The sequence below is a fragment of the Leishmania major genome, chromosome 32, assembly GCF_000002725.2.
Source record: "Leishmania major strain Friedlin complete genome, chromosome 32".
In the NCBI taxonomy this organism is placed as follows: Eukaryota; Euglenozoa; class Kinetoplastea; order Trypanosomatida; family Trypanosomatidae; genus Leishmania; species Leishmania major.
In genome coordinates, this window is record NC_007273.2 from 1,009,012 (window position 1) to 1,034,243 (window position 25,232).

At 58.4% G+C, this 25,232-nt stretch overlaps 6 protein-coding genes across 6 annotated transcripts; all 6 read right to left on the minus strand.

The window, feature by feature from the left end:
• Positions 1–701: 701 nt before the first annotated feature.
• LMJF_32_2580 (conserved hypothetical protein) lies at positions 702–1,877 on the minus strand (the record flags this gene model as incomplete). Its single annotated transcript, XM_001685529.1, has 1 exon — positions 702–1,877. One exon carries the CDS (start codon positions 1,875–1,877, stop codon positions 702–704), a length of 1,176 nt encoding a protein of 391 aa, XP_001685581.1.
• Positions 1,878–3,201: 1,324 nt separating this feature from the next.
• On the minus strand, positions 3,202–3,600 carry LMJF_32_2590 (conserved hypothetical protein; the record flags this gene model as incomplete). Its single annotated transcript, XM_001685530.1, has 1 exon — positions 3,202–3,600. The coding sequence occupies one exon, from the start codon at positions 3,598–3,600 to the stop codon at positions 3,202–3,204; it is 399 nt and encodes a 132-aa protein (XP_001685582.1).
• Positions 3,601–4,724: 1,124 nt separating this feature from the next.
• Positions 4,725–6,647, minus strand: LMJF_32_2600 (conserved hypothetical protein; the record flags this gene model as incomplete). The annotated part of the gene is made up of 1 exon (XM_001685531.1): positions 4,725–6,647. One exon carries the CDS (start codon positions 6,645–6,647, stop codon positions 4,725–4,727), a length of 1,923 nt encoding a protein of 640 aa, XP_001685583.1.
• Positions 6,648–9,827: 3,180 nt separating this feature from the next.
• Positions 9,828–12,839, minus strand: LMJF_32_2610 (conserved hypothetical protein; the record flags this gene model as incomplete). The annotated part of the gene is made up of 1 exon (XM_001685532.1): positions 9,828–12,839. The coding sequence occupies one exon, from the start codon at positions 12,837–12,839 to the stop codon at positions 9,828–9,830; it is 3,012 nt and encodes a 1,003-aa protein (XP_001685584.1).
• Positions 12,840–14,688: 1,849 nt separating this feature from the next.
• On the minus strand, positions 14,689–15,597 carry LMJF_32_2620 (conserved hypothetical protein; the record flags this gene model as incomplete). The annotated part of the gene is made up of 1 exon (XM_001685533.1): positions 14,689–15,597. The coding sequence occupies one exon, from the start codon at positions 15,595–15,597 to the stop codon at positions 14,689–14,691; it is 909 nt and encodes a 302-aa protein (XP_001685585.1).
• Positions 15,598–17,395: 1,798 nt separating this feature from the next.
• On the minus strand, positions 17,396–18,208 carry LMJF_32_2630 (putative superoxide dismutase; the record flags this gene model as incomplete). Its single annotated transcript, XM_001685534.1, has 1 exon — positions 17,396–18,208. The coding sequence occupies one exon, from the start codon at positions 18,206–18,208 to the stop codon at positions 17,396–17,398; it is 813 nt and encodes a 270-aa protein (XP_001685586.1).
• Positions 18,209–25,232: the final 7,024 nt, after the last annotated feature.

Genomic DNA, 25,232 nt, shown 5'->3' on the forward strand with positions numbered 1-25,232 from the left:
AGACACGAGGAGTGTACTGGACATCGTTGGAAAAGGCACGAGACACTTCCACGCAGCGGGCCGCGTCCACGACAGGCAAGAGAAGAAAGAAATGAAGATCTCACTTCCCTCGATGTTGAGTGCACCACGCGTATGGTAACCACCCGCGCACAAGCACGACTACACCAACAAGGACGCGCTGCTGTCACGTCACACGCCTTGCCCCTGTGTGTGTGTGTGTGTGTGCGTGTGTGTCATCCTCATCTCTTTTCCTCTTTCGTTTGCTTGTGTGCGCTTTGGTCGCTTCGCGTGTGTTAGACGCACGCACGCCGAAAGGAAAACGTTTCCTGTCCGCAGCAGTGCATTACCAGCCAGAGGAGGATGGGAGGAGGGGGGCAGACACACTTACAAGGACGCCTCCGCCTCCTCCGCACCACCACTCCTCCTTTGCTCTTTTTCGGGAGAGGTGGGATTGTTTTCGGTGGCCCGTTACGCGGTCACTGTGAGCCGTGAGCGAGTGCTAGCACGGGTGTGTGGACATGTCTCCAGGAACGCCTTCGTGTACACTCGGGATGTGCTGTTCTGGGCGACAGGGTCATCGACGAAGCGTTGGTGCACGGCACGCGACAAGCAGCTCGACTGTGTTCCTGTGGGAAACTCCGCGTTCACAGGGTGTGGAGCGCTTCGATGGACGCAGGGGCGTCACGCTGCAGAACTGCGCCTCAGTAGGGCCGGCCGCGACCACCTCGGTGAGGGCCGCCGCTACCTCGACCACCACCGCGTCCGCCACCGCTGTCCTGCTCTTCGTGCATTCGGCTGCTTGCAAAGACCTTCCCGCAGCCCGTGCGATGTGCGCTGTACCCGACGGACGTGGCGATCTCGGACGGCAGCAAGTCGCCGTGCTTCCAGTACGCCAACATGCCGTCCTCACCACCGGTGATGAGGCGGTTGCCGAAGCCAATGGCGACACGACCGAGTTCCTTGTGCACCTTGGGCAGGACCTGCGTCTGCCCAGTCGCCCAGTTCAGCACCTGCAGTGGGCCGGCGTCGCCGCTGTCGTCTCGCACGCCGGAGACGAGATGCAGCTGGCCGGACACCATGCACCAGTCGACGAGGTACATCTCGAAGCTCGACCGCCCATGACGCGTCTCCCGCTGTTCCAGGTCGTGGGGGAAGACATAGCCGTTCTCGCAACTTCCCACCATCGCCGTCACGCCAAGCTCCGGGAAGCAGTTCATCTTAGTGACCACCTCGCCGCAGTTCACCGCCTGAAGAAGCACATCATCGTCTATCACCCCCTCCTCCACTGAAAGGAAGTTGATCATCTGATCCTCACCAGCGGAGCAGAGAATTTTGTCGTCGAGGAAGCGTAGCCGTGAGACCTCATCTACGTGCAGCTGATCTAGGCACTTGACGGAGCACCAGGTCCGCGTGTCGACCAGGTGGATGTCGCGGTCCGCCGCGATGGCGAGAAGCGGCGCGGATGGCGTGACCCCAATGCTACTGCAGACCGCACCGCTACTGCACATGTCACACAAAAAGTGTACGGCTCGTGCCTGGCGCAGGTCCGTGATCATGACCCCGCAGTCGCGTTGGCAAGAGTAAAGCATGCTAGGCTGAGCAGGAGTGGCCACAAGGTCTTGGATTGGCCGCGTGTGCTCCTTGATATCCCCCAGAAATGTAGCCGCCTGCGTGTCGTAGAGGCGGATGGCCTGGGTGGAGAGGGACAGCGCCAAGGAGGAGCTGCCGTTGCACAGACAGCCGTCCATGATGTACGTGCCCGGCTCGTACGACGTCTGCACCACGTGCAGCAGGTTCATGGTGCTGCACGTGGGTGTGTGCGCGTGTGTACCTGGAGGAGGGGGGGGGGGGGGGGGACGGGCAGCAACAGAGAGCATCGACAAAGTAGAGAGCCGAATCAAGATGATCATAAACGCGAGAGAAAGCTGACGGCGAAGAAGCCAGCAGAGAGGAAAAGTGAGCGATCTGCGCCACGCTGAGTGGGGCACTCGAGGAAGGGTTTTTCCCCGACCGTATCGGCTGCGGAAGCCACCGCTTATCTGTGCGCACCTCCTCCTCCCCGCGGCTGCCCCTATTGCTAAAGCAGCGGTTTGCTCGACACCCACTCAGGCAGGCAGTCACATGCGCACGCGCGGACAGAAAGATGCTGACGCTCGGGCGCTCATCACTGGCTTCGCGGCAGAGAAGTCCAGTCACCACCACACACACAACGCCACGAAAAAGAACGAAAGGGAGAAAAGAAAGACGACGAGCACGACAACGGCACTCCATCGCGAGAAGCGTCCGACACGCACGCACGACGAGCGGGGGAAGTGACGTCAGGGGCGATAAAGAGAGAGAGAGAGGGGAGCTCGAAACAGCGAGAAACGCAGCGATGAACGGAGAGAGCCCGCGCCTATTCCCTTCGCCACCACCTCCCTTTACGGAACCTTTTCCGGGCAAACCTCCCTCCTCCTCGCCTTCGTGAGAGTGACAAAAGGCGGAGCAAGAGGCGCACACGCAGACCACGCATGCATGCGGGCACACCACATCGAGCAGACACCACAGCGGCACAGAAAACAGAAGGAAAAACACACGAGCAAGACGAGACGCACCGACTCAGCGTCGGTCATGCGCAGAACCAGCACACAAACGGAAGGAGAAAGCATGAAAACAAAGAGAAGTGGAAAGGGCAGGTGCCCGACTACGATGCTACATATGCTTGGGTACGGCGGGGAGAGGGACGAGAAAGCTCGCCGACAGAGGGAGAGACCTCCTCCCGAATACGTCTACTAAAGCTAGTACTAGAAGTGAAACCCGTCCCCCTTCCCTCTCTTCGTCGCCTCCCAAGCTACAAAGTCGTGCCTTCTGCCGCGTGTGTCGCTGTCTCTGCGATGGCGTGTCGGCGTACACGCATGAGCGTGGATGGGACCCCGTGCCTGCCTCGCCGCGATCTTCCTGGGTACGACCACAGCCGAGAGAGAAGAGGCAAAACAAGGTCGAGCGATATACCGTCCGCGTTGCGCCGCGTCACATCCCTCCTTCCCTCCCATCAACTCCTTGCGGATTCGGCCGCACACGCAGGCAAACGAGAGGTATGGACTGCGAGTAGCGCCACCTAGTCGAGAAAGCACGCACACGCACACAGAGAGGGCAAGAGTCGACAACAGTGATGAGAGTCGCAACCACACAGACACACACACACACACACACGCCACAGGCTCATATGGAGAACTCACGCAGGCACTGCTGAAACGCCGCAACGCGCGTTTGGCAGAAGGCAAAGCTGTTGTGGTGGTCTTCCAAACATTGGTGCACCTCGCGAGAAAAGATTTGGCATGGGTGTTGGGTTCCCTCTTGCTGGAGGGTCGGCTCGGGCTCGTTGGAGCCGAAAAATGGCGTGAGCCAGGAGCGACGATAGTGTTTGAACACGTCCTTGGCCGAAACGTGACCCAGGCCGGCGATGTGGGTGCGTGCGCGGCCGTATTTTTCCTGGTCCACGGCGTTGTGCGACTCACCACGCAGGGAATAAAACTCCTGCGGCTGGCTTGGCTGCGGCTCCGGTGCCGCCGCTGCCAGCTCAGCAGACGGCGACTGCTCTTGCTCTGTGTCGTTGGTCATCTTGAAAGAGACGAAACGGAGGCAAGAAGAAAACGATTGCGCAGAGGTGCGATGGTTGCGCGCCGCTCACCAGACACGCAAGAAGAAAGGGCGCAGGATTCCGTATTCGAGGTGGTCCACCGACGCGTTCTCCCTTCCGCTTCAGTGTCCAGAGAAAAGGTCCGGCTGCGTCAAGGCACAAGAACAACTAGACGCGCACCCACAGAGCAGAGGCCACGGCATGCAGACAGTGGCAAGAGGCGACCAGCCCGGGTGGTCGATATTCCTTTCGCTTGTCGGTTCGAGCGTGTTTCCTTCCGGTAGCTGTAGTGGAAGGAGAGGAGCGGGGAGAGGGCTGTGGAGCGTTGGAATGCTAATCAGCGTTGCACGTCCCGTCGTGCACCGCAGCGCTGAGTCCTATAAGAAGAAGGCGGCGGAGGTGGAAAAAAATGGGGTGAGTCCAAAAAGTGTGTGTGCCGGTGCCCAAAAGTCGCGTATGGGGGGGGGGAGAAAAAGTGCCCAGTGCGGCCACACCCCCGCATCCTCGATGCACGCGCATATACGAGACGATGAGCCTCGGCAAGACACCCCTTAGCATACGCCATGAGCAAGGCAGAGGTGTGGAGCATGGCACGCATTCATTTTTTAACCACATCCGTCCCATTCTCACGCTCGCGGCACCTGATGTGATCTTTCCGATTACGGTCCTTGCAACATGGGAAGATTGGAAGTGGCAGCGTGCGGGTGAGCTTGCCTTCTCCTCGTGGGTCTTGCATCTCTACAGGCCTCTTTTTGTTCGTGTGCTCGTCATGTGTCCCGCCGGTCTCCGCCTCCGTGCGCGCGTGTCCCTCACTGAACAACGCGGCACCTCTCTCTCCTTCTGCCTCTGATGTGCGTCGAGCGAGGGAGACACGGGGGGGAGGGGGTCGAGTGGCATGTGAGGTTCATTGTTCGAAGGGAAAAGAAGGAGGTGCACTTCATGACAAGCGTTGCGTCCCTCTTGCCGCCGCGACCCTTTCCGCGGGATGTGCGAGGGGGCTTTGTTAGCCATCCTCTCACATCCACACAACGTGCGATGCCGCAGCAACTTCTCCCCCGCCTTCTTTTCCAGGGGAGGGTAGTGGCAAAGACCCGTGACTGCAGCTCTAGCAATTCATACTCGCAAAGCCGGAGTCGAGTCCGCGCTCCGTCAGCAGTTGCTGACGCAGCTCCTTGAGCGACGGTTTGCGTGACGGCGTTTGTGAGGACGACGATGAAGGCGTAGCTCTCGGCGAATATAGCGATGAAGAGCTCGAAGACGCATGTCTGGCTAGGGAAGCAGCCACGGTAGGAGCGCGAGCTACCGCAGACGACGAGGGAAACCCCGGGGTCGTTGAGTGGAAGGTGGAGGAGAATGTGGCGTGAGACGGGGCATCCTCCCTCGGTGGGCTCGTGTGTTCGCGCTGCATCCTGAAGGTCTCGCTGTCAGTGTCGTCGCTTGACTCCAGCGAGTCTGCACAGCCAGAGGAGCGCGTCGTCGTCGTCATGACGGAGCCGCGCGGAGCTGCCCGAGTTGACATCGTCTGAAAGGGCGCCCGAGAACCTTTGGCGGGAAAGGAGAGGGAGGTGGTACGGCTCGACGAGCGGGTGCCGGTTGACGTGGCTAAATCCGCCATGCCGTTGCTCATGCGGCGCTCCCAAGCAGGAAGCAGGTGTTTTGCCTGCAGCGCCTCTCGTGCCGTCGACATGCAGCTCAGCCGGTCCACGCGCCGCTCCATCGTGGCGAGGGACGGCCACGCTGCCTTGTCGAGAGGCCAGCTGTCTGCCGGGATGTCCTTCTCGGATGTCCCGCAGTCGTGCGGTATGAACAGCCCCGTCACGCCCAAGAGTGGCACGAAGCGCTCCTGCCCGTGCGCCAAATCGTAGAGGTCCTTGACCAGCATGCGCTGCACAGATGCCTCCTTTTCCAGCACTTGGGTCGCCGTGAGCAGCCGGCGCTGCTTCTCTTGCTGCACCGCCGCGTCTCCGCGCGGCGAGGGAAGAGGAAGGCGGCGAAGCGCTGCGGTAGTGCCTGAGCTGCTAGAGACACCCGCAGCAATCGAGGAGGTGGATGCAGAGGCGGATGGGAGAGGCGACGGTGCGCAATGTCTGCCACCTGTCTTGTTCAAGCCTTCGGCGAGCCGCATCACCTCGGTGAGAAAGTCCAGTGAAGTGCCCGCGTAGGACTGCGTCTCAGGTGCGCTGCCGTGCGCTTTAGGGGCTGTGCAAGTTGACGGTGGCGCCGCACCGACGCAGCTGCCACACGCGTTGCCAGCCGCGCTGCCAGTGGGCAGCCGGCTAGAGGCGATGGCCCGGAGAGGGTGCAACCCAAGCTTCCACATGGCACCAGAGTTCACGAGGCGGGTGCGATGCTTGATCTCCAGCCGATGCAGCAAGCGACGAAGATCGACGCTGGCGCACATAGGATCGCGCCCGAGGTGCACGTGCGAGAGCGACCGCACCACCGCGGTGGCCCCCAGTGCGGCACATTCATGCACGATGTTTATCAGGTAATTGTCGCCGTTTTTGAGCAGAAATGGGTATGGCCGGCTCAGCGCCTGGCGCCACTCCACCACCGACTCTACCACTAGCATGGTCACAACTTGGTGCTCCTCCAGCAAGCACAGCACGGTGTACTGCGCCTCTTCTAAGCTGGCCTGGCCGTCGTTGTAGGCGCGGCAGCACGCCCAGATGCGTGTCATCACACTCTCCCGCAACGCGATGGCATGCATCACCAGCAGTGTCTGCTGCTCATGAGCACGCAACGCCGCCACTACGAGTTCCGTGCCGCCAAGTGCGACGAGTGCATCACCGCTGTGATCCACGGCTAAAGCATTCGGCGAGAAAGTCGCCGCACTTGCTGCGGCAACGTTGACAGAGAAGCCCCTCGCTTCTGCACAGTGCTCGTGGAGGAGGGGATGCAGAAACAGGCAAGAGTACAGCTCCTGATCGATAAGAGGAACCGCCAACACGTGCGCCAGACGTTCGTACGCCGCCGCAAGGTTTGCGCAGTAGGCAGCAGCAGCGTCCTCCTTGCCTGCCATGACCATGGTGAATCCTATCTGAGAAGCTAAAGCGAAGCGTTTGAGAATCAACCGGAATAGAAGGGCTGGGCGGAGGAGCGGGTGTGATGAGAGGGGAATGGGCGCAATGCAGAAATGGCGTGAGCACTTCGAGAAGGGAAGGGGCCAGTGGGGCAGGAGAAGAAAACAGGAGAAAAAAAGGGAAGCGATGTGCCGGGAAAGGTTTTTTTTGTGTTTGTTTTGTTTGGGGGCCGGTCTCCCCAACGTGTGTCCGCTTTCTCTCTGGCACACAACGTCAAGCCCGATGCCACGCAACCCTCCCCCTCACCCACGCCCCGGCCCTGTCACAGGCCCCCATCGCATCGTGCGCAGCAGCGCTAGACACCAGCGTTGCAGCGATGCGCCGGCTCGGTCATCTGAGAACGGTCTCTGCCTCAAACGCCGCCCACCCACCCACACCGCTCCGCAGGTCGCCGCACAGCCGCTCCCATCGTGCAACTGGCTACCTGACACGCCTCTCGGGGCGGCGCAGGCTCCCCGCACACCAGCAGGCAGTGCGAGGGCCGGGGGTGGGATACCTTCCAGTTAGGCGGACCCTCTCCTCATTATACGGATGGCGCAAGCGTGCTTGCGGTCGCTGGTCGCCCTGGAGAGACGCTCTACAGAACCTGGCCCCTGACATCCGTAGGAGTGCATCGCACCCAGTTCCTTACACTGCGGGTACGTGACTCTGGTATCGCCGGAAGTGGGGTTCGGCATGTGGCAGGGATAGAGCGGCGGCTTAGCTTCCCAACATAGAGGGAGTGAGGCGCACTGGACCCTGAGATGCCACGCACTCAGGTATCTCCCGCGCCTCACCCCACCCCACCCACCCACCCACACGTCACTAGAGTTTGGAAAGGAGGGAAGAGCAACTAAACGCAAGAGTCCAGAAGAGGAGCTAAAGGAGAGCACTAAGTGAGCAGGCAAGAGGCGTGGCTACGGCAAAAGGCTAATGCAGCCTGCGCATGAGCGTGCGGGTGCGATTCTACAGACTCCACGCCATCCCCCGTGCACCGCCGGCGAGCAACGCACAAAAAGGAGCTGGCAGAGGTGAGAGAGAAGGCAACGCTGAGCAAGGGCGCCTCCAGCGCCAATGGAGGAGGCGCATCGATAACGCAAGGGCGAGCACAAGGCAAAGACAGACTCAGGGGGAGAGGGAAGAACGACAAGGGCGTGAAGGGCAAAGTTGCGTCGTCGAGGCACTTGCGCAAGGCTAAACACGCAAAGGCTGACGGATTCGTCGGCATGTGCGCCGTTGTCGTGTAGAGTGCCTGCCACCAATTGTGGCGCGAGAGAGAGTGAGACGATGTCAGAGACAGCTAGAAGCACTAAAACAAGCGCAAGCACCTACACAGCCGTCAGAGAGGGCGGTAACGAGGCGAGGGAGAGCGAGACAACAGATCGCCCTCGGTAGTGTGAAGGAGCGCACAGTGCACAAAAACAGCAGCGAGGGGAGAAACGAAGCGCAGTGAGAAGACAGCAGGCAGCGCCTATTTTGTGCTTGCGTGCGCGCGTGTGTGTGTGTGTGTGTGTGTGTGTGTGTGTGTGTGTGTGTGTGTGTGTGTGTGTGTGTGTGTGTGTGTGTGTGTGCGCACGGGAAGTGAGGGGGTGTTCCCCAACCCCACCCCAACACAAAAATGAGCACCACCACCAGCACCACCGTCACCTTCTACGCGTTCGCAGCTGTCGTGCTCATGACGCCGTGTTACGCTTTATCTTTCAGAACTCTGATGCCGAATAGGAGAGGTACCCATATACGTTGTGAAGGGTGAAGAGCTATGACGTGTCAGGGGGTGCGTGGGTGGATGCTCCGCGTGCACAAAATCACGTGAGAGGGCAGACGCAATGCGTGACCCCGCATATGCACGCAGGCACAAGAGAATCGACAAGCGGAGACGGTGCAGAAAGGAATTGGTACGCCACAACGATGCAGTGGCCTGCCGGCGGCACCATCACAGGAAGTTCGCCCTTGTTGCGTGTTTCGAGCCGCAGACAGATCATTGTGACAGACAACGCCGACCTAGACCTCCCGCGAAGGATCCGATGGCGGCAGCAGGCCATGCCAAGAGCGCCCGTATTTCCCATTCGTTTTCCAACCTCCGCTTTTGCGAAGGCGGGCAACAATTAGAGGGAGGATGAGGGGAGGGACGATGAGTGGCAGCAGAGGAGAGCGCGCACCCCTCCTCTTCTTCTCACGCTCTCCCCCACCTTCAGCAGCATCGGCTGCCTGTCTCGGTGCAGATGCGGCTGCGACTGAGGGCGGTTGCAGCGCACACAGAAGACTGCGCTTTGGTGCTTGCTCTTCAGTCGTTTTCGCTGTTGTTCTGTAGCTTGGCTTTACTTTCTTGCTGGTGGTACAAGTATCTAAGAAACTGAGACACACACACACACGAAACATACACATACGCGTAAGCACATGCACGGAAGAGGGGACTTCGAGGCGGCGCAGCCTTTTTCTGCGGTGCCGATCGGTCACGGTCAAGCCGCTACGCAGCGCATCGTACGGCTGCTAAGCATCTACTTGTGCTTGACTTTCTTCTCTTCATGTAGCCGAGGTGCTTATGTCTAAAGGCGTGGGCGGAGACACCTCTGCCTCTCATGATAGATATCGGTAGGCCTCCGCCTACACGTATGCAGCCACGCACACGTGTATGCATGCATGCTTATATATATATATATATATATGCTCAGGGGTACGTCGACAGATACAGAGAAACAAATGAAAGCAAGTGAAACCGGCATGACGAAGAGGAGTAAGTGGTGGCGCAACGGCGGAGAGGTCAAGAGCACTCACATTCAAACTTTACGAGACAGCAAGGAGACACGGACGAGTCCGCAAGACTTTGGTGATGGAGCCAGCACCGAGAAGACGAATCAAACAAAATAATAATAATAATATAAAATGGGCGCGTGGGAGCACTATTCAGAAAATTAATAGTAAAAAATGATGAATAAACGAGGACAGCAAGGATGGCGGTGGGCGGTGTTCGCGGCAGTTGCTCTCGAGGAGCATTCGACACGTGAGACCCTAAGCACCTGGCACCGACTCTCTCACGGTTGCTACAGCGCTGGTAGCAGTTGAGGCTCTCAAAGGCGGGTGGCCGGCTGAGAGAGGGGACGGGGAAGATGTGCGTCTTGTATTTTTCTGGATTTTGCAGCTATGTATTACTCTTGCGAGCCGTGTTCGATGCGCTCCACCGTGGCACGGACACGCTCAGCCGCGCGACTGTTGCGATAGCATGCACGGCCGCAAAGCATCTCGTGCTCTCTGACGTCATGCACGCGGACTTGCACGCCGCACTTGCGGCACGCTACGAGCATGGCCTTGACGCATTGATAGCACTTTTTCGCGAAGGCGTCGCGCTCTGTCTCGGAGGAGGCGGAGGAGGGAACCTCCTGGGCGGCTCCGTGCTGGATGCGCTCCTGCAGCGCTGCGGGAATGCCCTTTACGTCGTCCATGGCGGTGTAGTACTCACACAACAGGGCCTCCGTCTTAGGACGGCACAGATCCACGTGCACGTGATAGGCGGAAGCGTTCTGCTGATCTGCGCACAGATAGCAGGGCAGCGTCTGACGCGTCTGCTGCACAATGCCCTGCAGCATGGCTGCCACCACTTCGTTCGTGGAAGTGGCCTTGACATGGGAGGCTTTGGGATCGTCCGTGCACGTCTGGCGCGCTTTCCGGAAGCTCTCCAGCGCTGTCCTCACCTGCTGCACGCGTGCCTCCTCCTTTTCGCGCTCCATCGCGGCGTCCTGCGCATCAAGGCCCGACTCCGCGTCGGTGTGGTCGTCTGGACGTGCCGGGGAGGCAGTGAGGTCGTGCTCCCGACGGCGAGACTTGGACGGGGAGCCCTCGCCGGACCGGTGAAGGCCATGCAGCGTGGTCTCTGGCGACGGCGGCGCCGGCATTGGCTCCACTGGTGAGGTGAGAACGCGATCAGTGGCCTTGGGAACGTTCGTGCGCGGCTCGGACTCGGTCTCCGGCTCGAACTGCAGCTTCTTGTGGGCCACAGGCTTCGAAGGCACCGCGGCCTCACCCTTCGCCGGCGTCTCGCACGCTGACGCGGCCACTGTCTTCGTCCTTGACCGCTTCGCCGGCTCCGCAGCGGCGCCGGCGGACTCCTCAGGCCGGCTGTTGCGCGCCGCCACACGAGCGCAGTGTTTGGAGAAAGAGTCTTGCTGACGGATGGAGACACGCCCGGAGTTGACAGAACGGTGGCGCTCCTCCGACGAGGCTGTCATCGGTGGGTCACTACTCAAATGCGAGAGAGTGCTGGAACGACGTTCCAGTGGGCTGCGCAGACTGCAGGCCCGCAGCGCGGCGCGCCGCTGTGGTTGGTGTTGCGAGGCGCGATGCGGTGAGTCACAAGCCCGATTCACCGTGGAAGCGTCTGTCGACATTCGCTGTATGGGGCGGGAAAGGGCACTCTTCTGGGCGGCGGCCTGGCGGGCGCTGTAGATAGAGCCGTACGTCTGCGCAGGGGCGGAGGCGACAGCAGCGGGAACCTCCTCACATCGTTCCCGGTCCGCGGCAGTCATATGGGTGGTGAAGCGGGGCTTCGCCTCCGCGCTTGTGGAGAGGCGACCGCGGGGGGTCCCGCAGCTGCTGGCGGTGCTCGCGGTAGCGGCGCACGAGCGCGACTGGTTCTGATGACGCCGGTTCGGACTTCTACGCACCTCCTCCTCGCCTTCGTGACGGTCTTTGCGCTTCGCGGCGATGCTGGCCGTCATCTCGTACATGGCGGTCGAGGGGCGAAGCCAGAAGGCCTTGTTGCTGCTGGAGAGCAGAATGACCTCCTGCTCCTGCTTGCGTGTCCCGTTGACATCAGACGCTCCGAGGCCCTCAACCCCGTCTTCCTCGGCGTCCGTCTGCCGCAACAGGTCGCCCTTCTCGTCATCATGGAAGAGTTGCATCGCCACACCGCGCGAAGCTGGGGAAGTGGAGGCGAGGTCCGTGGCTGCGGTCGCCCCTGCCTCCTCGGCGGCCGTCTCACTCGTATCCTGCTGCGGAGACACGCTTGTCGTTGCGGCCATCGCCGGCGTCGCCTTAACCGCATCTTTCTTTCGGCAACTAGTCGACCGAGGGCTCGGTAGAGCAGCGGCAGCCGAAGTTGATGCAAGACGCGCCTTGGTGCTGCTGTCCCTGTGGGAGTGTGAGCGTGGCTGAAGCTGCGATGACGAAGGGGACGGTGACACGCCTGCCTGGGTAAAGGAAGCCGACAAGGTGCGGTGCAGAGACGTGCAATCGTGTGCCGTCACGGGCTCAAACCCAGGTCGCAGCGTGTCACGCCGCCGCTGGCTCGGCTTGCAATACGGCTGCGTCAGTTCCGGTGCCACGTAGGACACACCACCGTTCCCATCGTCGCCGGTGGCGCAGGCGGCTGCCGGCTGCGATGGCGGACCATGCGTCTTGGACAAGTTCAGCTGCAGCACCGCTGGCGCCGGCGAGTCGCCAGTGAGACCGCCATCGGGATTGCCTGCCGTCACCTCTGCAGGACGGGCGATAGGCCGGCTCACGGATACCGAAACAAGCACCGGGGACGACGAGGACCTCGTACGCTGCGGCATCCGCTGCGAGCTCGAGGAAGAAACACGCTCACCAGCGCTTCGGAGCGACTTCGACACGGGTAGCGCCGGCTTCTCCTCTGTCTCCGAGTCGTCGCTGATGACGGTCTCGTCCATGGCAGAGCAGCCGGCAGGTGAAGCGAACGCTTCCGACTGCTCATCATCGCGCCGCTTCGAGAACTCGCCCACCTCCTTGGCATCCACAGAGTTCGGCGATGACTGCTTGCTTTCCACCTGCCGATTTCCGCGGAAGAGCATCTTGTACCGCTCCAGCGCACTGCTGCGCGCCTTCTGGTCCTCCATTCGCTTGGAGTAGTCGACCGGCATGCGGCGGATGGTCATGGATGGCGACTCCTGCGCCATCGTCGCGGTAGCTGTCGTGGCGGCCTGCAGCGGCTTCTTCGGCGTGCTCTCGCTGTAGGCAGAGTCGGCAGCCTCTTCATCGAAGCCGCCGTCCGCAGCCGCCACAGCGGATGCGTGCCTGTGAGTGCGCTTGCTGAAGCTCACGACAGCCGACTCGGAGTGCTCCGTGTCGGCACGCATGTGCGAATGCGGCGCCGTGTTTGTGCAGAAGGAGCCGCTCTCACTGCTGCTAACCGTGTAGTGGCTCATATTCGGCTCCCGGGTGCGTGTCTGATGCAACCAACTTGTACGGAGACGGACGTCGCTGGTTGTGCAGCAACCGTTCTTGCACCAGCGCACCTGTGAATGAACAACGGGAACGAGAAGGAAAAGCAATCGAACACGAGCGGGGGAGATTCACCAGATATGTGTGGGAGAGCTGGGGCCGGATGACAAGCGTGCTGTGGCTTTAGGAACAAAACAGAAAGAGAGAGAGAGATGAAGACAAGTGGAGATGCAACGACAAGGATGTGAGTGAAGGGTCTGCGGAAAGAGCAAGAACCAAACAAGCCCTTCGGCTATCGCCAAACTCGTGTCCACCCGCCGAGGAGACAACCCGAAACACAGCCCAATCTATATTAAAAGAAGAGATACGAAGTGCTTAGAAGAGAGAGGAGGTGTGAGAACTGCTGAGATGAGAGAGGGATGTGGGTGCACAGCATGCAAAGCGCAGTCGAGAGCAGAACCACCACCACTAAGGCACACGCACACACACACATATATATATATATGGGCAGCAAAGCAGAATGCGGCCGTGCACCGTCGGTGCTGTCCAACAGCGAGGCGTTCGCCGGCGCTGACTTGTGCGTCTACGGGAGGGTCGAGCACAGAAGAGAACCGTAACGAGCAAATCAAATAAGAAGAAACGATTGGGCGCGCACGCGCACTTTCTCTAGAAGAAAACGCAAAAAAAAAAAATGATGATGATGATCAGCACGTCGAAAGTGATACGTGGATGGGGCCGGGTGTTGAAGGTGAAGGTGCGGGGGTGGGGGGAGGGAGAGGGTGAGGTTTGTATATCTCTGGATGACGATGTGCCACGACGCGTGAAAAGACTTGTAGAGACTGAGTGCGTCCGTCAGGCTGACATGCACGCAGAAGAGGCAGCAGAGAGAGAGAGAGAGAAACGCAGAGAGAGAGAGGAAAGACAGGTTGTGTGTGGGTGAGTGCGCCAGGGCCCCCGAGAAAGCTCTGCTGCTTTGTTGTTGGGCTTGCGTATGTGTGTATGTGTGTGTATGTGTGTGTGTGCGTTGGTGTATCAGACCGAAGAGAGAGGCATTGTTCGTCAACGAGTGCCCCGTGAGTAGAAGCACCGAAATGAAAAGAAAAAGAGCGGTTTTGTGTAGAGCGAGTCGAGCACGGCGAGCGAACGCACACCGACAACCATCCAGGTGAGGTGCAGAACGAAGGATGAAAAAGAGAGGGGGGACAAGAAGAGAGAGGGATTATCAACGAGCTTGTAGCACCATCAAGGCAGCTGCAGGCGCAACTGAGAGACGGGCAAGTCGAACGAGGCCACTCATAGCACCTGCTCAGCAGCACGCAGCACTTCAGCTGCGAGTGCTGACCAGCTATTTGTCGTGTGCGTGTGATCTGCCTGCCATCGTTGACCACTGTCTGCTGTTGCCTAGCCAGAGAACCCCCTGAGGCGTCCACGGAGAGGTACACCAAGACACGCGCCGACATCGTCACCGCAGCAAGAAGAACAAGAGCGCTAGTACCTCTCGATCATAGGCACACCCGCACTTCCACGCGCAGACGCTGACGCCGCACTGCGGTGTCGCTGCTGCCCGCCCGCAAGCGCCATGTGCTCCCCTTCATCACTATGGTGGTATCTTGCTTGATAACGCAATACTGCTTGAACTGTACAGGGGTCGACAAGACTACTGCAGCCAAAGAAAAGAAGCAAGAGAAACGGAGACGCACAAGAAGAGCGCACAGCGCAACGGGAAGAAGAGACTCGGCCAGGCCCACACACGCCCACGCGCAAGCACGCAGGCTCCCCCTTCCCCATGCGCGCCTTTGTTTTTGTTTTCTTAGTGCGCGACAGTGCAGGCTACTACGCCGGGTAGTTGGCCTTGTCCACGACAGACATATTGTTCCGGTAGAAGCCGTCCAGCGTCGACGAAACGCCCATGATCCTATCCCAGTCGCCCCGGAGCACGCTGTTACGCGAACGCGAGTTGCGCTCCTCGGCGTAAAGGGCGCCGGCAAGGTTCTCGTCGAACTGCTGCATCCACTCCTCGAAGTGCTTGTCATCCCGCATCCCTGGCCCGCCTAGCAGCTGGTAGAAGCACCACGCAAACAAAATCATGAACATGGCCCACACAAGTCCACGCAGGTGCGGCGCTACGTCCATGTCACCGAAGCGCTCGGAGGCCTCGCCAGGGCCGGCGTACAAGGGGTGATGCGCCGTCCATCGGTGCAGCTTCGCATCGTCGTACCACATGACCTCCGGGTGCGTCCAGTGGTCGTACACGAGAGAGTTGTCCGGGTGGAACATCGGGTTCGCCAGCGTGTACGTGCTCCACGGCGAGGAGTTGTTGCGGCGCATGTAGTGAAAGTTCGCGTTGTCGCGCAGGTATTTCTGCGTCTGGCGCACCATCATGTCGCACGTGGCCGGATCGGTCACGTACCGATACTTCTCAAAACGCCGCCGGATCACCTTGTGGGCGAGGTTGAACTTGTGAGCATTGAGCTGGATCATCCACATCTGAATCTCCTTCAATGACCACCGGTACAGGCGGCAAACGCGCTGCTTGTGCGTCAGCCGCGGGTCGTCGATGATGGGGTCGAGGTGTCGGACGCTACCCATGAAGTCGTAAATGTACGCGTCGGACTTCTGCTCGTACTTCGGGTTGTCGAGAATACGCCACCCCTCGTAGTTCTGCAGTAGTGGCTCGTGGAGGTGCCACTCGTGGTACTCCACCATGCCGCCACTGAGCAGCAGCGAGCTACGGCGCATCATGTTCCCCTTGTTCTTCTTCACGGCTGTGTCGGTGTGTCTAAGCTTGGCTAATCGAAGCCTCTAGCAGAGGTATATCCTAGATCTGGTGGCGCTGCTTGTTGGCGTCCCATGCACACATCTGATGCGCGCAAAGTATATCGTGCTGCACTGCTGGAGGACGACGAAACAAAAGGGGTCGAAAAAGAAAAATGGATGCAGTGTGGCTGGGAGCAAGAGAGGAGGAGCGCCCAGCGGTGCTGTTGGAGCGCCCGCACAAGACGAAATACCTACAGAAAAAACTAAAAAGTAAAATGAAGCGGGGAGACGGCAGCGGCGGCGGCGGCGAAGACGCGTCTCGTTTTTCTTTTTCCTGCTACTAGGAAACGAGGGCGGAAGATGCGGGTGGGGGAAAGGGAGGGCGCGGGCGGGACGCAACAGAAGGGAGGAGGTTACGACGGCCGTTGGTAAGGTGCCACGTGTGTGGAGAAGCGTGCAATCCTGCGTCGTCCTCTCTCTGCGCACGCGCGGTCTCTCGCGCTCTCGCTCGCACTTTACTGCCCACAACCACGACGACACTACTACGAAAACGAAGGCCGGCGTGCGCCTGTGAAAAGAGAGGCCTCGTCTACTCCGTTTGGCTCAAGCGCCTGCGTAGCCCTATGTGTAAATCTGTACCAGGTGTACCGCCACGCACGCAACGTCTCTGGCTCTTGTTGCTACTACGAAATTGCGTGCTTAGACAAGCGCAGCTACTGCGATGTGTCCTTGTACTGCAGGCCCAGGCCTCCCCCTCTTGCAAGAGTAAGCGTTCAATGCTGCCACACAAGTACGACAGCACAACTACAGCGCATTCACGAGCAGAAAGCGTGTGAGGGGTGGTCACGGAGAGCTGGGATGACTTTAGGGAAGAGCACAAGGAGGAAAGGCAGATGGCGAATGCCTCCTTTGGAGTGCTGAGGTGGCGGGCACGCGGATGTGGGCACACACGCACGAGCTCAAGTGCGTCAAAGAAGGCTAGAAAAGGCGAGATAAAGGGGAGAAGATAAGCAGTTTCAGTACAGGTGTGTGTGTGTGTGTGTGCGTGTGTGTGTGTGTTGGAGGAGGAAGGGGAGGGGGGTGCTGCGAAACAGCATCCTTTGCATCCCCTACTCAGCAGCACATGCGCTCCTGCCTTGAGTGCAAGAACACGCACATCTTTGATTCCCTTGTGGCGTATGTCGCCATGACCACCTGTCGGCTGCAGCAACTGACATACAAGTCCGTCTGCGCCTTCATCTCTTTTCTTCTTCCATGGGCCTCTTGAGCTTCGTGGCGGCTGCGATGATGCATTCAGCGATAAAAAGGGGGGAAGCGACGAAGCAAACACATATACGAACACAAAAAGAGAGGCGCCGACAGAGACACCGACGTGCAGACGGGCAGCTGTGGAGCGGCACACAAAACGCCGCCGGAGGCAGCGGGCACCGCACGCACGGCGGCGCACACAAGCACCTATGCACAGCGCACGCACGAGAGCACAACAGAAAAGGAAACGCAAAAAAAAAGGTAAAGGATCCGACTTGGATACTTGCAGCACCAAGCACCGAGAAACGCGCACACAGTTGTGGAGACAAAACCCGCGCATCATCGAAGGCCGCAGACGTACACGCGCACACAGTGCACGCGCCAAGATGAAGAGGACGGTGGAAAGGCGAGAATGAAATGCACCGCTGGGGAGGGGCGGAGAGAGAAGGGGGGGGGGGGCGAGTTGCTGGCAAAGAAGCGCGAGCTCGTCCCCGCCGCAAGCCAGCCCCCTCTCCCCTCCGACCCATGGGGTCGCCTACCAGAACTTCATCTCGTGATACTCCTGGTCAGTAGCGCGCTTCCAGTGGCGCTCAGCCCAGTGCCAGTCCACTACATCAAAGTACTTGGAAAGGTACTCTGGGCGCTTGTTCTCGTAGTCGATGTAATACGCATGCTCCCACACATCGACGCACAGTAGCGGTGTGTACTCGTAGTTTGTCAGCGGGCAGCCGGCGTCGCCGTAGGAGACGATATCGAAGGCGCCGGCCTTCTTGTCGTACACCCAGTAGACCCAGCCGCTGCCAAAGAGGTTCTGCGCTGCAGTGATAAACTGCTGCTCGAACTTCTCGACGGAGCCGTACTGAGCAGACACCGCCGCGGACAGGTCTGGCGGAATGTTGCTGCCGTACGGCTGGATACACTTCCAGAAGAAGGAGTGATTGTAGTGCTGCGCAGCGTTGTTGTAGACGCCCTTCAGCTGAGAGTCGTGGGCGCTTTTTACAATCAATGCGTCGAGCTGCATCCCGTACAGCGGCGTGCCCTCGATGAGTTGGTTGAGCTTCTCTACGTAGGTGCGGTGGTGGCGGCCGTAGTGCACGCGAATCTGGTATGACGACATAAGCGGCATGCAGCCCTTGTACCACGGAAACTCCAGCGTGGGTAGGTAGAAGAAGCCCTGTGACTGGATGTAGTTCTCGGAGCGGCGAATGTACTCGTCCACGCGCCAGTACGTCTTGCGGTACTTTTCTACGTAGTAGTCCGGCACACGACCAGAACGGTTGCGGAACTCGTTGTATTGGTCCATAAAGTTGAAGCGGCCCATCTGAATGTCCGCCTTTGGGGTGTGCATCACCAGCCCCGTACGGCCCGTCGCGATGTGCGCAGCAACAAGGCATGAAGAGGACGCCGCAGGGGCGCCGACGACGGAGCCGAGTATGCCGGCTGTGCACACCGAAGGGGTGTACGCACGACGAAGCATCGCTGTTGAGAAAGAGAGTGTGAGAGGGGGGTTCTAAATATCCGAGTAAATTAAGTCCTTTGGTGAGATGTCACTGCGGCGCCACGGAAGAGGACGTGGCGCTTCCACTACGGCGGTTCTACACGGAGGTGAGGAGAGAATGCTATGCATGTGCGTACGCATGCGCGTGCTCTCGTCTTTGGCGGCAAAGGAACGCGAGGGAGGAGCGGGAAGGGGTGCTTCACTAGACTACGCTATGCTAGGTAAACATAAAAACAACAAAAACAGAAAAATCAAAGAGCAAGTGAGAAGAGCGCTGGGGCTCTGGCACAGGCAGCGACGGCAACGACAACGCGCACAGCAGTCGAAGGTAGTTGTGTGTGCGCGTGTGTTTAACCAAAACAAAGTCCGGTATCGAGCTAAACAGAAGATGTGTTCCTACACAAAGACGACAAGGGACACCATAGTTGTAAGAGACAACGACAGAAAATCGCGTGTAGCGGTAAAGGCCAGAAAACGAGTACGAGTGCGCACGGCGCTGGATGCACAAATACTCCTTGCTGAAGCTGTACAGAAAAGGGGGTTTTGAGAACGATGAGCAGACGAAGTCAGTGGCGATGCTCTTAGCGGATGGAGTTCGGGGTGATGAAGGGCAACTTGGCTCTGCGCGGGAGGCAGTGAAGATTCACGGAGGAAACTTGTATGAGGTCTCAGCTGCTGCGTCGCCAAACGAAAAACAGAAAACTTAAGCTATGCGAGTGAGAGAAAACACGGGGCACAACAAAGCCTCGATACCACAGAGAGAGAGACACACATACACACAAGGACTTGAAGGGAGGGGGTGCGAGAACGGCACGGGCGGAGGCTCATCCTACAAGAAATCAGAGATTGATGTCGATAGTTGTGGTCGGCGTTGATGCACATGTGCGTGCAAAGAGACAGTGAGAAGTGGGGAGAGGGGGGTAGATGAGGTACGAAATATCGGAGCAGTGACAACGGTAACAGTACATATATATATATATATATGCATGCAACGGTGTGCTGCGTCACCGTGAGCATGCGCGCATACGTACAAGCCCATTAGCAGCTGTATGGATGCGTTCCGTGTGGTGAATAAGCCACTCCACTTTCGCTCTTCCGCGTTTTGTGTCGTCACGAGTCGCCTCTCGAAACTCGAGAGGTGCTGACACGTGAAAAGACGCCGCTTCCAAGCGAAAAGACCGCGTCTTCCTGTGCACCTCTGTGTGGCCACACGCATGAGCACACTTGCTCACTGGCGAGCGCTCCTCTTGTTAGTTGCCACCGCACACCCACCCCCTCGCATCGATGTCGCTGCTCTGTTTCGTGTGTTCGTTTCTATGTTAGGTCTCTGCATTCGTCGACTGTTTTCACCGAGAAGGTCATGGCGTCTCGCGCACATGTGCTTGTACAAGCATGTCATGGAGATGTGAACGCACCGTGTAACCACGGAAACAACGAAACACATCATGGGACAGAGAGAGGAGAAAGTGGGGGGTTCATATATCTCTATATTTACGCATGCGTACAAAACCCTTGAGGTCAAACACCTACGAGCATACAGACACACACACACACACACACCTACACTTACACATGTATTCTGTTCTTGACAGGTGCGCTCCCTTTCGTTGCGGTTTTCGCCTCAAGCCGAAGGAAATGAGGATAGAACGGAGCACAAAAAACGATGAGGCGCAACACCAAAACACGCACACACATGCACCATGTGTGCGAAAAAAACAAAAACGACAAAAAATCTGGTTCGGTTCATCATTAAAGGGGCAGCGTAAGAAAACAGAAGGCGAAGCACACAGTGGCACAGCACACACACACACACACACACACATACACACAGTGGCATAGTATGACGCCCCTGCCCCCAGTCATGAAGTGGCCCCACAAGAGCGAATAGAAAGAGAAAACGAGAAAAGACGCGTGCACCGGAGCGAGAAAGAAGCAAGTACAGAAAAAGAAAAAACGAAAACGAAATAGGGGTGCCACAAGAAGCGAAAGTATCCATCACGAGAGAGAGAGAGAGGAGAAAACGCGGGGAGTCCGTCAGGCGCCAGAAGAGGGCGAAGAGCGCGAACCAAGCGAAAGCGAAAGCCCAGCGGCGTCCTTCACACACACACACACACAAACTAGCTTGTGCGAAAGCGGAGGCACCAAGAGAAAGAGCATGGGGGGGGGGGGGGGGGGGCATGAGCAGCGGAGAGGTGGGGTGGCCTGTGCACAAGCGTTATCCCTGCGTCCGAGTGCGCTTTCGCCCACGCCGTTCCAGTGCGGGTGTGTGTGGTTTTGATGCGCAATCATGCGTGGTTTCTCGTATGACAGCGTGGGGCAGATTACCTTTCGAACAAAACCAGCCTTTTCTCCTCCTCTCTCGCCAAACAACAGTGTAGAAGCACTGTGGAGAACAGATCGCGGAGGAGACACACACGCACACACACACCATGAAGGGAAAAGGGCAAAGGAAAAGATAGGGAGAAGACTTGCCTCTGTTTGGAGTATTACGAGGTCTCAGATGCTTTCGCAAATCCAGGAACCGGCGGGGCAGACACGCCCACGCAGGCCAAAGAAAACATTAAAGAAAGTAAGAGAGAGAGAGAGAGAGGCAGGGGGAGGGGGCAATACAAAAGTAGATTGATGAGAAAGAAACATAAAAAGCGAGAGAGGGTGCATGAAAGCGGGGGCGGGGAATAAACCGAAAAAAAAAAAACAATAAAAGAGATGCGGGAGCACTGCATACGAGACACTCACAGAGACACACACATGCACACACTTTTTCGGAGACGGCGCAAAACAAGAAAATTGTCAAGCAGACGCGCGCCTTGCGTAAGTGTTGCGTGTGTGTGTGTGTTTGTGTGTGTGTGTGTGTGTGTGTGTGTGTGTGTGTGTGCCCTCGCTTGCGTGTACGCGCCGCATAAAACAACGATTCGTTTTGTTGTTGCAATTGTGAACTCGACAGAGCCGCTCCACCCACGAGCATGTCCAGCCACCCAGGCGCACATACAACCACAACTCAACTCGCTCGGCTGAACATCACGGCGGCACCCTGGTTTTCCAGGACGGCTCGTCCTGCCGCCGAACCAGGGCCGTACGTCCAGCGCGCTCTTCTCGTTCCTCCCCGTTCCTTCAGTAGATGCCTACTGCGTGCTCGGCGCTCGAGGAAGACTTGGGTAGGCCGCATGCCATGATCCACGCGGGCCGTGTACAGGCTCCTGCTCGAGGGCGAAAGCCGTGGCGTCTAGCGTGCGGGCAACAGAAGGTGGTCCACGTGCATGCAGCACGAGCTCAAGGTGGAAGTTGGCCAGCTTCGGGCCAGGGCCCTCGGAGACCGTGCGCCGTCTGGCTGTGCGCCGCGCTTCTCCCTGGCTCGCTTCAAGCCGCTGCGTCTCATAATACAGGCGGAACACTCCCCCACATGGGCGTCTGGAAGACCCAGTGGGTGCAACTCGAGGCGCCCTCGTCGTGCCGCCCCGCGCCCATGCCTCAGCAGCCCACCCGGTCAGAGAGAGGGGGTGCCGCATCCTCCTTGCACACACGCCCCTTGGGCTTGACTCGCACGGATCCCTTCCCGCCTTTTCCGTCCATCGCTCTCGCGCTGCTGACCTCTCGATGCGTTGCTTGAACGCGACACACGACGCCAGCTGTGCTTGACAGTCCGTGCGCGCAGCGCTCGCATCTCTGTATCGTGGGCCCGCCTCAAGGCGACGCTGCTGTCTGTGAAGGAGGGCTCGGTACCTTCATCGCCCATTTCCGTCTATTTTATGGGAAGGAGGACGGGGTCTGGATGGCGTGCCCACATGCACCGCGACAGGTGAGACGCTGCTACACGTCTGTGGTAGCAGGAGGCACTCCGCCCTCCCCTGAGCCCGCACGCCTCTGACAGGAGCGGGGTGTGCCAAGCGGAAGGGGCTCGCGGATGGGCATGTGTGGCTGCGCACAGAGAACTCGCAGCTTGCCCTTCCGAAGGGGACATAGGGGGCAGTGGTACCCCACTGTCCGCAGAGCACCAGGCAGTCAACCATCTGCACGCCATGCAGCCTCTGCCAGCCACGCACCCCTGCAGACATCGAAAGTGCGGACAGGTGCTCGCGCGCAACTGGGGTGATCGAAAACTTCCCGTGCAGCCATGTCACTCTCAGGTTTGTAGTCGGGCGTGAGGCGCATCCGGCTAGTAGGGTCATCGAAGCAAAGTCAGGACGTCTCTGCTTCAGTTTCGTCTTTGAGCACGTTAGGGCCGACGCTTATGCGTGTGTCCCTCTCGTACAGCTGCAGAGACGCCACTACCGTGTTTCCTTTCCCTTGCCGCACCGCAATGCTGAAAAGACAGGAGACGAATGGGCCCTACAGACCTGTGGAGTAAAATGCACCTCTCTTGCCGAATACAGACTTCGGATCGAAGATTCGACGAGAAGCCAGGCCAACTAGCACCGTTGAGTACCGCTCAAGCCCAATGCAACGCCACTGCACACAGCACAGACTAGGCCCTGGATCGCGCTCAAAGCCGCCGCGACGCAGCAAAAGCCAGAGAGGCAGTTGGTGGACGAGTGGGTTTGTGGAGTCGTCGACACGATTCGCGGTGAGATGGCACACACGTTATCAGCATGGCCGGACGTCTCTTCTGCACAGCACTAGCCCACACCTCTCTGCCGGCACCAAGAGTCCGCGGCCGTACCCGAGGGCAAGCTGCGCAGGCCCTTGGCTCCCACACAGAGTGACCATGCGGAACCCTGGATACCGCGCGCTGAGGTGGCCGGCATGATCGGGGGAAGGGGGAAGCATGAAAGGAAGAACAGAGAGTTGATTTTAAAAGCCGCTACTTGTATACACACAAACACACAACGGTGTTTCTGCCCATCCCTAATGTGCCGAGCACCGCTGTTCTCCACCCTCTCCCTCCACCACACCCATTGCTGTCGTCGATTGTACCAAGGAAAACAAAGAGTGCGCGTCCGTGTCCTGATTAGCGCCCGCCCTTCGTGCCTCTCAAAGGAGAGGGGGGATGTCAGCTCAGAAGAACGGAAGAGAAGGAGAAGGAAAAAGAACGTAAAGATGGGATGGCATGCTGGGGGGGGGGGCACGTGCACATGTCCTCCCTGACTGTTACGAAGTGCCTGTGTAGGTATGCGTGTGTGTGTGTGTGTAGTACCGGCTGTCAGAATGCGGCAAAAGGGAAGAGCGGAAAACAGCGAGAAGAAAGACGGAGAGAGACGCCCGAAACGAGGGCGTCGCAGCACGCAGACACAGAAACGCAACTTTACACGGAGGAGCGGGGTTAGGACAGAGAGAGGGAAGTGAGTAAAGGTACGCAGAGTGAAGGTGAAGGGCAATGTCTCTCGCCTCTCCGTCCACCTGCCCATCTCTCTGTCTCCAGGCGCAGACACAGACAGCGCGATGGGCAAGTAGAGAGGGAAGCGGGAGGTGGTGGCGCGGCAGAAAAGGGACGCGATGCGAAAGGGAAGTCGGCGAAAGGAAGAGAGACAGAAGCAACACGTACACAACACACAGACAATCAGCAAGAGATACGAGCACAAGAAAAGCGATGAGGTGCAGGGGGTGCACTCACTCATCAAGGCGATCGCATGCAATGTGAGTTCACAGTGAACAAAAAAAAAAGAATCAAACGCCGGCATCCTCTCTCTCCCCTCCCGCCGTCATATTCGCCTCCTGGACGATTCGTTTTACAGCTCTGCGGATGCTCTCTCACACCGGACCCCATGGCTCTATGAAACTTTCCTTTGCCTCGTCTTCTCTTCCGGGACTCGCGCACAGGTGCGCAGACGGCTCGCGCTGTGCGTGGCGTAGCGCACGAAGCTGTACAAGGAACTCGTGCAAGAAGAATGAAGCCAACAGGCGAGCAAGTCAGCGAGCAAAAGCAAGCACATACGGCAGAAGACAGGACGGGTTGCGTGAGACGAGCGATACAAAAAAGAAGAGGCAAAAGCACATCGTTCAAGATACCGGCATCCCGACTTACAACAGAGAAGAGAGAAGGAAGGAGGACAAGAAGACGCATTTACACTTCAGGTGCGCGTGCATGTGGGGATGAGGGGAGGGGAGAGAGAGGAAGGGAAGGGTTAGACCGCCAAGTGCTGCAACACAGCTCACCGGTAAGAAAACGTGCGGGCAATGGAAAAAAAGATAGAGCAAGAAAGAGCGCGCCATATGCTTGCTGTTGATACGCACACACATGCACATATGTATATATGCATGTCTCTGTATGCATATATACATATATATATATATATGTATATAATATGCATACCTTCGTACGGAACAGCGGCGCTGGCGAAGGCGCGCATCACAGCCGACGTGGACCGTCATTTTGTCATGTGTCAGCAGTCCCTTTTTTGTCGTTGTTAGTTTCGTTTTTGCGTGTATGTGCACGTTTCGTTGTTCTTCTTCACACGTGAGTGTGAAGAACAACAAAAAGGGGGGAAGGTGTAAGGTAGGAAAAGGGGGGGTGCGGAAGGGGGGGAAGAGGGGGGGAAGAGGGGGGGAAGAGGGGGGGAAGAGGGGGGGAAGAGGGGGCGTCCTACACGTCCGAGCGAACGTCACATCATCTCATGGGCACACTCAAAAAAAAACAAAAGGAAGCTGCGCACGAGCCGAAAACAAATAATAAGGCATGATAGATATGATATACATATATAATGCTAATAAGCAGCGCACGACAACTGCAAATGCGGAGAGTCCGCTCGCTTCACTCGTGAAGGGGGAGGAGTGGATGCAGCGGCGATGGCAGGTGGGTGGTGTGGCGGCGATGCCATTCACTGGCGCACGCCAGTCCAGTGAATCAGCAACATCGATAAGATGGTGTCCTCTTTCTCTCTCTTCGTCATCTCTGCTTGCGCGTCGTTCTCGAGTAAAACTACCCTCCGTCTACAACGCG